This window comes from Falco biarmicus, chromosome 11 (assembly GCF_023638135.1).
Source record: "Falco biarmicus isolate bFalBia1 chromosome 11, bFalBia1.pri, whole genome shotgun sequence".
In the NCBI taxonomy this organism is placed as follows: Eukaryota; Metazoa; Chordata; class Aves; order Falconiformes; family Falconidae; genus Falco; species Falco biarmicus.
In genome coordinates, this window is record NC_079298.1 from 14896930 (window position 1) to 14909689 (window position 12760).

Here is a 12760-nt window from a genome sequence, read left to right on the forward strand (position 1 = left end):
TCTGTGCAGAAGTGCTGGCTCTAAAGAATTCACAGAGACAAGACACTGGTGTAGCCTGCTCTTTCCTCCTCCTGTTCTTTCATTGATATAGGAAGCCCTGAGCAGCGCCTGGATACTTCTTCTCAGCACCCAGTATCTTCCTTTGTTAGCATGAAAAGTATGATAAAGATGCTAATGAGCCTGTGCTTTCTAACACAGCACACTCATAAAGGATTACCTGGGAGGCTAGAAAAGGGGAGGACATGATCAAAACCATAAATCCCAAGAGTCAAGAGACAAACAAACATTTGAACTATTAAAAAAACCCAGTAGGCTGTAAATAAGAGCAGGCACAAGCAGTACTGAGAAGTACACAGGGTGGAAATCAGCAGTGCTGCTCAGCTGTGCTTTCCGAGAAAATGGTCAACTTCTTGGGTATTCAATACAATGATGGCAATCATTATGAAACCACCATGCAGTGGCAGTGCAGCCGACACAATCTCCAGCATTAATTAATGTCTTCTCTAGTAAAAGATGCAGGTACTTTCTGAGGACCCTACTGGAAGTCACTGATCCATCTAATGACAACCCTGTAGGATTATCACAAGAATAAAAAAAGGGATTCTTTTATTCTGCACCCTAGACCTCAGAAAGACACTTTCATTTTTTTTCCTTCCTTGTTGAAGAATAACAACATTATAATTTTTTTGTAGAACATTTGCTATCAGAAAATGTAAGCCCAAATACCATCTAGGACCTAGTATGCACAGTGAATTTTATCTGAAAATAATTTATGGGGTATCCTGTCTTAAATATACAGCAGAGCTTTATCAGGATCACACAGGCTAGAGACTGACATTGTAAAGATTATGTGCAATAAAAAGGCTTGTTCCAAAAATTTATGTGTAAGAAAATGATAGTTAACAGTAAAGCATATGTCTAAGAACATGCTTTCTTCGGTGAACGTCAGGATCATCTCACATGTGTAGACTATCCATGGCCCATGCCTAGCCCAAACAGGATGGACAAACCTTGCTGAGCCGCAAGCCAAATGCAAAATTCAGTACATTCCTCAGTCCTACAGGATTCACTTGCTAAATAAAGAATGTTCATTAGTAAGAAATCAGAAAGTTGTTAAGAGAAGGTTTTTCTACCTCTTGAAGCTCCTGTGCCTTTTTTCAGCTACAGCTCTATTGGAAACAGAACATTGAGAGTCTGAGCATGCCACAGGAAGCAAAAGCATCCCAAATACTGCAGCAAAACGGCTGGGTAACAACACAAACCTATGCAACAACAGCCAACCTGGTAACTAGGATCCCTTCCCTCAAAGTGCAAAGTGACAATCTGGGATGTGTTTTAGTACAGCTTGCCTGAAATGAACTTGCAAGAATACAGGGAGTTTAAAATCATCCATATGTACACCGTGAGAGTGAAATGAGTGATTCCACTGCATAGATATAGCTTCATCTTCTGAATATGCTTAATTGGATACTTCAGTCTTCCAAAGACTCTTATAATCCAAATTATGCTGCAAAATAAAAAACCAGTCCCCCAGAATAAGCAAAGAAAACAATGCCAGAAGCCACCCCTAGCAACAAACACACAGTGTGTGAAGACTCAAAATTCTCATGTCCTCTTTCCATATTAACCAATGCATATACAGCTTTAAGATTGTATTTTCTTTCTTCAAAACAGAGGAAGGAAGAAATGAAGATGAGATTTAATTATTACACAGCTGATTTACTATGTGGAAATAAAATCTGGTTCTAACTTCCTCACAAACAATGGGTTGTACCAGCACATGAACCTTCTTTCTTTTGTTGGGAAAACCTGTAACTAAGTTTCCCAGGGGCTCCTGACCAGTGGCTCTGGTTATACAGAGTTTCATATGAAGGAGCACATTTTTTTGCCTTGTCAAAATTAACAGAAAGTGTACAGGGAATTTAGCGCTTGCTTCTTTCCAAGCTAAGTCAAACACCTTTAATGTAGAGAAATGTAGGCAGGATACCGTCCTAATGTAAAACCTAGTTAATTCTGGTATGTTGAAAACAGTTTTAAATTGGCAACATAGCATAACCATTAGAAAAATCACTTTACATGAATTGCAGCTAATTTCCAGCAGGTTCCCAGTATGAGCCATTAATACTCAGAGGCTCAATCATTGATGCATATAAGAGAGATCAGGACAACTCCAAAAACCTGTTTGGTTTTTAAACATACACATTCCAAAGTAGAGGCCTAAGTATCAGCTCACCTATAGCTGAGCACCTCTGGCTCATCAGCACATGACCAGTTTTACACTCCTCCAGCCAAAGGTTAGTTTATACTAAAAGGATTAAGCACCCCTCGATCCCAGTTCAAATAGCTATGACACAAAGTTAAGGAGTTCAAGGACGAAAGGAATTCCAATTCTGCCCATATTTCAGCACTTTATGTAACACCATATAAACAGTAAAAACAGATTTCCAGAAACGTGAGTCAAACCCGATGTGGATCAAAGACATATTGAACTCAACTCGCTGTTTTTTGAGCAAAGGCCACATCACACAATCCACAAAGTGTGATCAAGGCACTAAGACAGGTAACATACCCCGTCACTGAAAGCCATGGAGCCTTTTGGGCAGGAGGAGAGTGACCTACTTGGGTGGAAGCTGCTCTTACCTCGAACGTAAAGGTTAGCTGGGGCAGAGTAGCGGGTTCCTGCGCTGTTGGTTGCAACACATTCGTATTTGCCTTGGTCTGACTCCTCACTGTTCTCTATTTGTAGAGCTCCTGTATACAAACAAGAGGACAGAGACAATTCAGGTTACGGCAAATCTGGTAACTGAACAGCCAGCCTCAGAAAAGGAAGGCCATGTCCCATGCTTTTATATCTTCCTGGATAAGTATATTGTGATGTTCCCTGGACCCACAGGGTACCAGCATGCAGCCAAAAGGTACCCAGTCTGCTGTTAGAAGCTTGTGAAATAGATTATTGTTATTTTTTTAATGTACAGGGAACCATTTATGAACCACCCCAACCACTTATACTCATTGCTTCAATAACGGAAAAAAACATACACATACACACATATTAATTACAGCTTTGTATGGAACTCCTGTTGAATAAAAGGACATTTAATAAGCTTTTAATCAAAACAGCCAAGCACAAAGCACACTAACTGTAGCTGTTTGTTTCTTATCTGATGCATACAAAGCCTAGCAAATGCTCAACAAATTGCGACCTTCCTGCAGAAACTGGCAGAGTCCCACGTCTCCCACCTCACCACCCCTCCTTCCAATAGACAACCCCTTCTGAGAAAACACTTCGCTTTTCGTCAGCTTCCTCCATGTCAGTGATCTCCTTGTTCTTTCAGATTTCATGATATGTGACAAAAAAAGATTAGAAACTCAGTCTGACACATCAAAGATATACATCAATGCAATACAGGCATTTTGCCACACCGCGCGCATGTGAAAGGCACCCTCACTTTGTTCCAGCAGTGCCTGCTCCTCCAGCTTTGGGTCAGGAATAGTTGCTTAGCCCAGACTGCAGGTTCCTTGGGACATGATCTGATCCCACCCCCAAAGTGTCAGATGCGTGAGGGGTGCATGTAAATAACCGCAGTAATTGTCTGAGCACACAGAGTAGCAATTTACACAGGGTACTCATGATGTGGAAGTGAGTGCTGGCCTAATGTGGTTTTTTCTCATCTGCTCAGATTATTCCACCAGTGCCCAGCGCCACTTGGCCTGGGAGGCTGGTCTTTTCTACAGCTTCTTGCCTAGCACAGATGACTGCAAAATTGGTCACACCTAAACTGCTCTAACCAGGCCCCATATGCAGACTAACAGACGGAGATGCAAAGAAAGAAAGATGCGGGATGTGTATGACAGCAAGCTGGCACTGCAGGAGCAAATGGCCATTGCCCAGACACTGAAGCGGCTGGTGCCCAAGCAACGTGGGAATAATTCTTAAAGTTCCTCCAAGTGCTCAGATTCTGCTGGTTAGGATTGCCTGTAAGGGAACTCTGCTCACAAACCATATACTGAACTAAAAGAAAACATTAACCCCTTTGCTTTTAAGGATTTGAACTCATTTCTGCCTGCCACGGTTCAAAACGACCACTGAGAGAGGCACTGAGAATAGCTGGTGAAATTGCCTTCTCCCCTCTTGCTGGTTCAAGCTGCAGAGGTCAAACTCAGTTTTTCGTATCATCAGAACAGAAGAAAAACTAATGTGAATCAACCGCTGCCACCTACATTATTTAGAAGGATAAATTGAGACTGTAGCATAAGTCTATATGTCATGGGGAAAAATGAACTTCCCCAGGTTCTGCCATATAATAAAAATGATGTACAGAGCCCTCCCTATTGTTGCATTAGTGCTGGAAATGAGGCTTCAGCTAGACAGAGAAAGCTTGTTCGCAAAAGTCTTTCCACCTAGTAACAAAAGGACCTGCCAGCTTTCCCTAGCCATGGCACTTTCTGGACACCCACGGGCCAAAGCCTATAGACCACTGCTGCTTAATTCAGGGAGAATGCTGAATTTCTACATGCTGTCTGGGAAAACATCTTCAAGCAGACAGCAGCATGACAGGCAGTGGAGCAGGACGAAGCTTCCCAGCATTGACAAGACACAAAGCATCAGAGAATCTAGAAATGGAAAAGACCTATTAGGTTATCTTGTGCATCCCTGGGGGCTAGGGCAGGAATGCTCCCTGTTGTAAATGTACTTGTGTTCTGTCCAATCCCATTTGACATGGCCAAGTGATAGGTCTTTCACCCACTTCCTCAAGGAACTGATGCCACAGCCTGGTTATGCTCTCTGTCAGGATGATTTTCCTGGAACTCACCGTTTATTTTTAGCTTCTTAATTTCTGCTCATTACTCTGTGGGCATGCATGTGCTGCAGAGTTCATTCTTAGTGCTTGCATCAAGTTTGGCTGGGAAAAGCTCTTTGCTGCAAAACATACTCAAACTTAAAAAAAACAAACACAAAAGAGTGGATGTCATCACCCTAAGGAAGACCCTACCTCTGATCTAGCCTGTAGCCCTCATCAGCCGGCTGGGCTGAAAGCTGAGCCAGCTTCAGGTGACAGGCAGTGACGTCTGCCTAGAAAAAAGTAAAATCCTTAAGACAGTTCTGCCATGAACACATACATTCTTATATGCCCCTTTTAGCCACTGAATATATATCACTGGTACTTATACCCTTTATACTTGTGATCACCACACCTCTTAAACGTCACTTAGTCAAACTATTTTTTACGTCTAGGGATCTCAACATCAGCGCTGGAGAGAGAAGAGGAAAACATAACAGGATGAAGAGAATTAAGGCGGAGGGGAGTTTCAGATTACATGCTGTTATTGCCTGTCAGTTCTGCAGCCAACACAGACCAATTTCGAGAATCATACTATAAACATGTAACGTGTCAGCAACTGCCTGCAAGCTGCTCATGGACATTGGGCAAGGAATCCTCTTTTTTTTCTGGGTTGGCACAGCTATTCAAACTATGGTGCGTCAGAAGCAAGAGAGAAACCAGAAAGCAGAAGGGAGTTAATGTAAACCTCTCAACTGAACCAGAAAGAAAACAGTTACTGCAATAAATCATCATTAGACAAACATATAGATCCCACATTACAGTTGACAGCCAGCAGAAAGTGGAAGGATCATAGTAAACTGACGGCAGTCAGTGGTACTACAGGGGTTTTCTTGAAGAATAACCTACAACTAAGTGATGGTTACAGAAAAGTGTCGGATATCTCAGGGTACAGAAATTCATGAATAAAGATAAGCTCAGATGTTGCTGGGATCAGAAACCTGCAGACACAAATGCATCTGAGCCTTGGGAAAAACTAATGATGCATAAAATTGCTCCAGGCCCTATTGTAGTCATTCCAGAGAAAGACAACAGCTTCATCTCTTGGAGGGTTCAAGTCTAGGCTGGACAGGACATAAGGAGCTACAGGAAAGAAAGGCCTGAGTTCTGAGTAGCTCTGCTCCCTGATGTTCACTGAAGCTGCATCCAGATCCTCAAAAGTGCAGTGAATTCTTTGCCTTGAGAAGTGAAAAGGACCCGATTTCTATTCCTAGCCCTGTCAACATCTCATCTTACAATCTTCTGCACCTCTGCAAACCAGGGCTAGGAAGGCCGATTCAGTATTTAATTTGGGATTTATGTTGCACAAGTTGCCAAGGGCTTGTTCACATGGGATGTTACTGCAGACTTCTCATATGGACTCCTGTGGTGCTCTAGTGCCTTGTTCTCGTTTGCATGGCTGAGTCCTGATGTGGAATCAGACAGCGTGGTTTCACTGGACACATGAGGACCATCTACCATCAGGACATGCCTATGGGTATGGAGAGGAGCAGCAAACAGCTTGTTTGGGAGCTTGTGGGGCTCTGCAGTAGTACACGTGCATCAGAGCAAAACTTTTCCCCGCTGAGCACCACTCGACCTCCACTGCCTCCTAGGCACCCTGAACCACAGCAGGGCTCCAGCAAAAGAGGGGCAGCCACTCCTCACCATGCTGTGATGTCCTGTCAATCTTGCTTGCAGCTCAGATCTGTTCTCGATAACACATCTCAGCTTACCAGGGAGCTGACAGTTCCTGAGAAAAACCCCTGGCTGCTCTCCAGCGCAGAATGGTGACAAGGCAGAGCTTTCTGGAGTTGAGGGCAGGAGCTGGCCCTGCTGACTGACAAGCATCCCTTACAGCTTCTTTACTTTGTGATGATCTCTCCTTGTCAGTCCCTTCCCTCCTCTCCTAGCTTTTTCTTTTGCTCTTTAAACTCAGGCACAGATAGCAGCCCTGTTAGCAGCTCTCCAAGATACTTATCTATTCAAATATATTTGTGCTCAGGCAGAATCATTAGTTGCAGTGACAGTGGTTAAAAGAAGCATTTATAAAGCGTACTGCACAGAGAGAGCATGGGGAAGGTAGATCCTGATAAGGGCTGCTTCTTGGCAGTGCTGGGTACTGCTATGCCACGGAGGGCTTGTCACTCTCTTCTCTAGGTGACAAGCCAAATGTAAAAAGCTCCAAGCTGCCATACAAACTGATCTCTCTGAAATCCTGCTCCGTAGCCCATCGAGTGCTTGTGTTCTTTTTTCCCAGAGAGCACCGCACTGAGCTAAACACAGCAGCTCTTTGGGTGACACTCCTCTTTATCTGTTTGGGTCAAAGCTCCATCCCCAGCAGTGGGAGCAGCTCCATTTCTCTAGCAGGGTATTCACAACATCAGTCCCTCTGGTTCAGAGCAGGAGGACTGACCTTTTGCCCTGGTTATAAAATTAGACATGGAATGAAATGCTCCCGTAAGTACCCAAAAGTCAGAGGAACCAGTCTGCAGTCACAGCACTCATTTAAGGAAACGATGTGCAATGCAGATATAAATGAACCTGACCAGGGCCATTCCTCCCAGGGAAGAAGGAAATTTTGCCCATCCTGCACACTACAGTACCTGGCTACCTCAAGCCCCTCCTTTCCACCAGCTTCCTCCACAGAAACACCACCTGACTTTTCCTGAAGCAGTATTCTTGGCCACCCTTTCAGCCAGTGCTCAGGTGTGGGTCCCAATCCCCCTTCTGCTAAAAAATTCCCTCACAGAGAAAGTGAATTTTCCTAATAAAATCCAGGGAGCTGGGCCAGAGGCAAGCCCAGACCCAACACGGACCCGTAAATATGAATATGGTGGAGAAAGAGACATGGTGAAGCCCTGACAATGACCGAGTTGGACTCTGACACCCTGGCTGCTGCCTGAGATAACCAACACTTGCTGTGGGAGCTGTGAAAAACTGAAAGACACCAAAATCATGCAAGAGTCCCTAATAATGAAAATAAGCATTTCTCATCTTCACTATTTTTTGTAATTTATAACAGCAGCATCTCCCAGCTGCTACAGAGGATTGCACCTAGCCTCCACCAGCCATCATCACTGCCAATTATGCAAAACAAGATAACTACAGATATATTTTCATTGTTAGTGTTCATTACGGTTATGATGCCTGAGAGGCTGGTGACGGGCATGCAAGGGGCGTGTTCTGGATGGCAGTGCTGCGGAGGAATCACTCTCCTGTGCACCAGAGGCAGCTCCTGATAGCTCCCAACTGCTGCCACCGAGTCAGACTCAGTCAGAGAGGGAGTAGAGGAGACCCGACGTGCTCGGCAGCACAAGATCTCCTCTTAGCGGAGTTTCAGGATGCTCTGATCTTTCACCAGCAGGTACAGAAAATCTCGGGGGACTCTGCATCAGAAGCAAAACTACAGCACTGTCAAATACGCAGTAACGCCTGTGTGCTTCTAAAGGGACATGAGTCAATCTGAATCCCGACAGTAAGAAACATGGCATTACAAACATTTCCAGGCACTACCCCACCCAACCTCCCCCCGACACTGTCTGCTCCTGCAAGCGTTATCTTCTCATTTTTAAATTGTTTTCCTTTTGCTTTTTTTTTTTCTGACTGGAAAAGCTCAAGAAACATGAAAAAAATCCTATCATATACAAAGTGCAATCAAATGTACAAACACGTGCTCAAAAAGAGACAGCAAAATTCTTTGAGCTTTCTCTAATCTCTTTGGATAGCTTTATGCTCCAGCTCGCAGAACAGCATCGAAATACTGGAGCTATATTTAAACCAGCTTGCTTGGGACTGGAAAAGGTTTAGCTGCAGCTATACAGAAGTTGGTGCGGGTGTTTACCTGGCTTCCCAGACAGCTTCTGACACCCAAGTGAGCTGATCTAAAGTTAATTCAGACAGACCTCTGCTATGCTGACGTCTGCAGGGAAGCAATACTCTTATGTTTAGGAACCTCAGATATTTCCTGTGGTGACAGAAAAGTAACAAATAAATCTGACTGGAGAGGGATAATGCCTGAGATGATGATATTTCTTTACCTCCTCATGTGTATCCAATCTAATGCCTGTTCAGTCCAGCACCCACCAGAAACAACTGTGCCCTGCTTTCTTTTACAGTCCAGGGCAGGAAAATGCAGCTAGGTTTCAAAAAGTTTGAGTGAGTTCAACTCCAGAGAAATGCTGGAAATGAACATCTTATATTCTACTTTGAAAACAAAAATGGGGCAGAACTTGCTCAAACATGGATTCGCTGATACTATCTGTGGGTCACCTTAAGAAACTAGCTATTGCCTAACCTGGTGGGCATCTGCCAGCTCCATGTCTTCCTGATGAACAAATAGGGATTTCAAGATTAAATTACTACCTGGGGCAGTCCCAGAGCGGTAAAGAGTGAAGCTGCAAATGGAGATCCTGAATTATAAATGGGAGCTCCTCCCATTTCAGGGAAGCCAGAGATGTCTTGGACAGAAAGGACCAAGTGTATGAGGGTAAGGTCAAATGAGGCATTTAGAGAGAAAAATCTCATCCTCTCCGGAGGGGTGCATGGTAGAATTTCTCAGGCTATCCTCTCACTAACCACACACTGCTCCCTGTGAGTGGGTTCTCTGCTGCTCTGGGTAATGCTCGAACCTCTCAAGTACTCCAGACACACAACTCCTAGCAACACAGTCACAGCAACAATTAAATCAAACCAAAGCCACCCCTTCCCCCCACAACTTTATTACCAAAAGTGTTTGTTAAGGGTCATTAGTTCACCCTTCCTTTCAGACCGAATTAATGGATTCCAAAGCATCAAACTTACCTTAATGAGGAACAAGAGTGCAGCTGGGTATAGAACATGGCAGAACAGTCACTTCTACATGGACACAACCTCACCATCATAAAAGCACTTTCATCTAATCTGTCGTTATCTTTAGAAATTCAATGACCTCCATTTTAAATAAAAGGCATTAGAGGCTGACAGAAATCCTCTGGGAGAAGCCAGAGAGCAGCACGTGGCTTCAGTTTGCTCTCACAGAAATGTCATCTTTGACATTCAAACAGGACACATATTTTAAATAATGTCAAGAACATTCTTAAAATACCTCATCAGGACTCAAACAGGGGTGGGAAGGAGGGGTGGGGGTGCGGGGAACTTATGTTTTATGAGATGGATGGTTGTTTTCACAGAGATGCGTTCAGTTCCCAAGCAGGACGTATGGAGCATCCACGTGGTTCTGGTGCTGAGTCACTAATGTCATCAGCTAGGGCGGGCGCGCAGGGAGGTCCTGGGATGGCTGCGCACTCAGCGTGCATGGCTGGGAGCTCAGAGCACTCGGCTAGTTAGCATTCAATCTGTCATTTCATTTTAGGATTTGCAGTAGAAATAGGAGATGAAGAAATAGTTTAAGGAGCTTGTAACATCACAGCTGTCAATCTCCAGTGTTCCAAAGGGAGGAATGACAGATATCTAAGCCCATTCATATCGAAATAAAGTTTGCAGTCTTTTTCCCTGACCCAGATTTGCTACAGAGGCAACTTAATGAAAATACGCGTCAAACGGCAATTCACATTTACTCTAAAATCACTTAACAGGAGCTGAAAACATTAACCCCCAGCAACAGAACCAGTTCCAAAGAGTCAGATTATTAACTTCCAGCAGTGATTCAGGGAAAAGGGGGAGGAAAGGAGAGAAGGGGGAAAACTGCACGAACAAGGTCGTGTTGATTTGTAGGTGGTAGTCATTCCGTCGAGAAATCCAGGGGTCAGTCAACAGGGGTAATCAAAATCACAAGAGAATTCAGAATGGCCTTAGCATGTAACACTGAATAACATGCTAAAGTTAATCTAAAGAGACAGCTTTGAGTGTTTAGGCTAGAAAAGACAACACTCCAATTGGAAAGTCATTACTAGTGCATACAGGCTGTGAAAAGTAGCCCGGGACTGTGCACACTGGGCTGTCAAACCAAGGGTGGGTTTAATTAATGAAGGCTTAAAGTAGCCAGATGTACTTCTTATTCATCTATTTAAAACAAATCTTTGCACTGCAAAGCAACATCAGCATGACTGGCTCAGGAAGGGGAGTCTGGGGCAGTGGTTTACCACTCTGTTGCCACGTTAGAGGGTCAGCACACTTGAAAGGCAAACATGAAGAATGCAAACAAATGTGCTCCTTATTCCAGAGCCAGATTTGCTCAAACTTTCAAGAATTTATCTCCCTCTGATTGGGGTTTCATGACCAGCAGCAGCAGCAGTGAAGAACGTGACTGTTCTCTTGTGAAAATGTTACCTCCTTACACTTACACCAAAGCAATCCATCTAAAACCACCTAGACACAAAACCTTAGAGGCCACAACTCTGTGGGAAGTTCAGAGACTTGCAGGAGCTGCAGGAGATGTCAACCCTCCTGTGGCGGAAAGGCCAGGGCCCATTTTCCAGTTTGCAAACTTTCCGTTGAATAACCCCCTTTCAACAGTGCAAAATCGCAATGGATGAGTCTACAAGAAATCACGCTAGAAACCAACCAAAAAAAACACACTAGTGGGAGAGTGCAAATGAGCGAGAGCGCTGGCAGAGTTAGGGCTGAGAGTAAAAGCTGGAGATGAGAAACACCAGAGGAGAAGGGACAAGGCAGACAGGAGATGGAGTGACGTGACAACTGGAGGCACATTTCAGCATTCTTACCTCTGATCGGTGTACCACCTGGTGAGGTAATTTGAATGCAAATAAGATTAGAGAGAAGCATTAGTACAAAGAGGAAAGGAAATTATAACTAAAAAGCAGAAAGTTTTTTTTAAAGCTAGAATTTGTATTAGCGCGACAGGAATAAACAAAAAGAAACTGATGTGCAATAAAAGTCAGAGTGACACTCTCAGGAGGTTAGTAAAGCTCACTGCTTCCAGGACTGCAGCATCCAACCCTGCATCTTGCCATTAAAGCCACCACCCTTATGAACTGGGGCCAAACTAAGCTGCTGAGGTGGCATTGCTGGCTGGCCTCACCACTTGCATTCATCCACACCACTGTTCAAGCAGTTGAGATGGAGGGAGCGTTGGGAAGATGATGCAGTGCCCCTTCATTCCTCATACAGAACAAGGAGGGGGTGTCCTGGGGGCTGTGTGACCGTGAGTGTGCTGGGCAGGAGGGGTGGAAAGCACATGGTTGCGGGCACTAGGTGCAGTTTTGCTTTGAGGTTAGAATGACCAGTGGGACAAAATCTGCTCACTTAAAGAAATTAAACTAAGGGGAGAGTGTAACAAATCAGTTTTGAGCCATTCTCTGCATTCACATAACCCTTGCATCAGGTTCCCTCTGGCAAAAAAAACACGGTGTCATGCAGAATTAGCTTTCCATACAGAAATACTTTGAAATGAGGTAGTTTCTGGTAATGTAACAATGGCATGCTGGCCAGACCTCTGCTGTTCCTGCCTGATTTGGATGTTAGCTGGAGAAAGGAATCCCTACCCTCTTTATAAGGCACTGGAGATAATTTTACATGCTACAATGAAGAGTATCTTATAAGGAGGGCTTCTTTGGGAGTGAGGTTAAGTTATCCTGTTGCAGTGATCTGTCAGGGTTTGTTTTATGAGGTCAGTGTGTTTAGCAAGTGGAGGATCCACTGGTCAGTGTCTTGAGTTCAGTGTACAATCAATAATGAAGCATGATTAAAGGGCAGATACTCCAGCTTGGCAAATTGGCAGGGAACCCTTTTAATTCCCACTTTTGTCCCCTTGGTCTTATTTTGCACACATGAAGGCTGTTAGTATAAGGGAGAGATTCATGCAGATCAAATCTGTAGGCAGTCCATGGTATGTGTTGGTTTTATGCAGATTTGTAGGATCTGAATACCAAGCACTTACCAAAGAAAACTGAGGAGTTTAAACAGACAGAAAAACAGGGTTAAACAGGACACAGTGTGCCAAATCATGTTCAGTGTATTGATTAATAAATACCAGTATG

At 44.0% G+C, this 12760-nt stretch overlaps 1 protein-coding gene across 7 annotated transcripts in view; it reads right to left on the reverse strand.

The window, feature by feature from the left end:
- PTPRF (protein tyrosine phosphatase receptor type F) overlaps positions 1–12760 on the reverse strand; it is a 392669-nt gene that overhangs the window by 90491 nt on the left and 289418 nt on the right. For all 7 annotated transcript variants that reach the window (XM_056355793.1, XM_056355795.1, XM_056355799.1 and 4 more), the window contains one exon: positions 2641–2751. In XM_056355793.1, coding sequence (XP_056211768.1) covers positions 2641–2751 — 111 coding nt within the window. The remainder of the gene's footprint in view (positions 1–2640; positions 2752–12760) is intronic.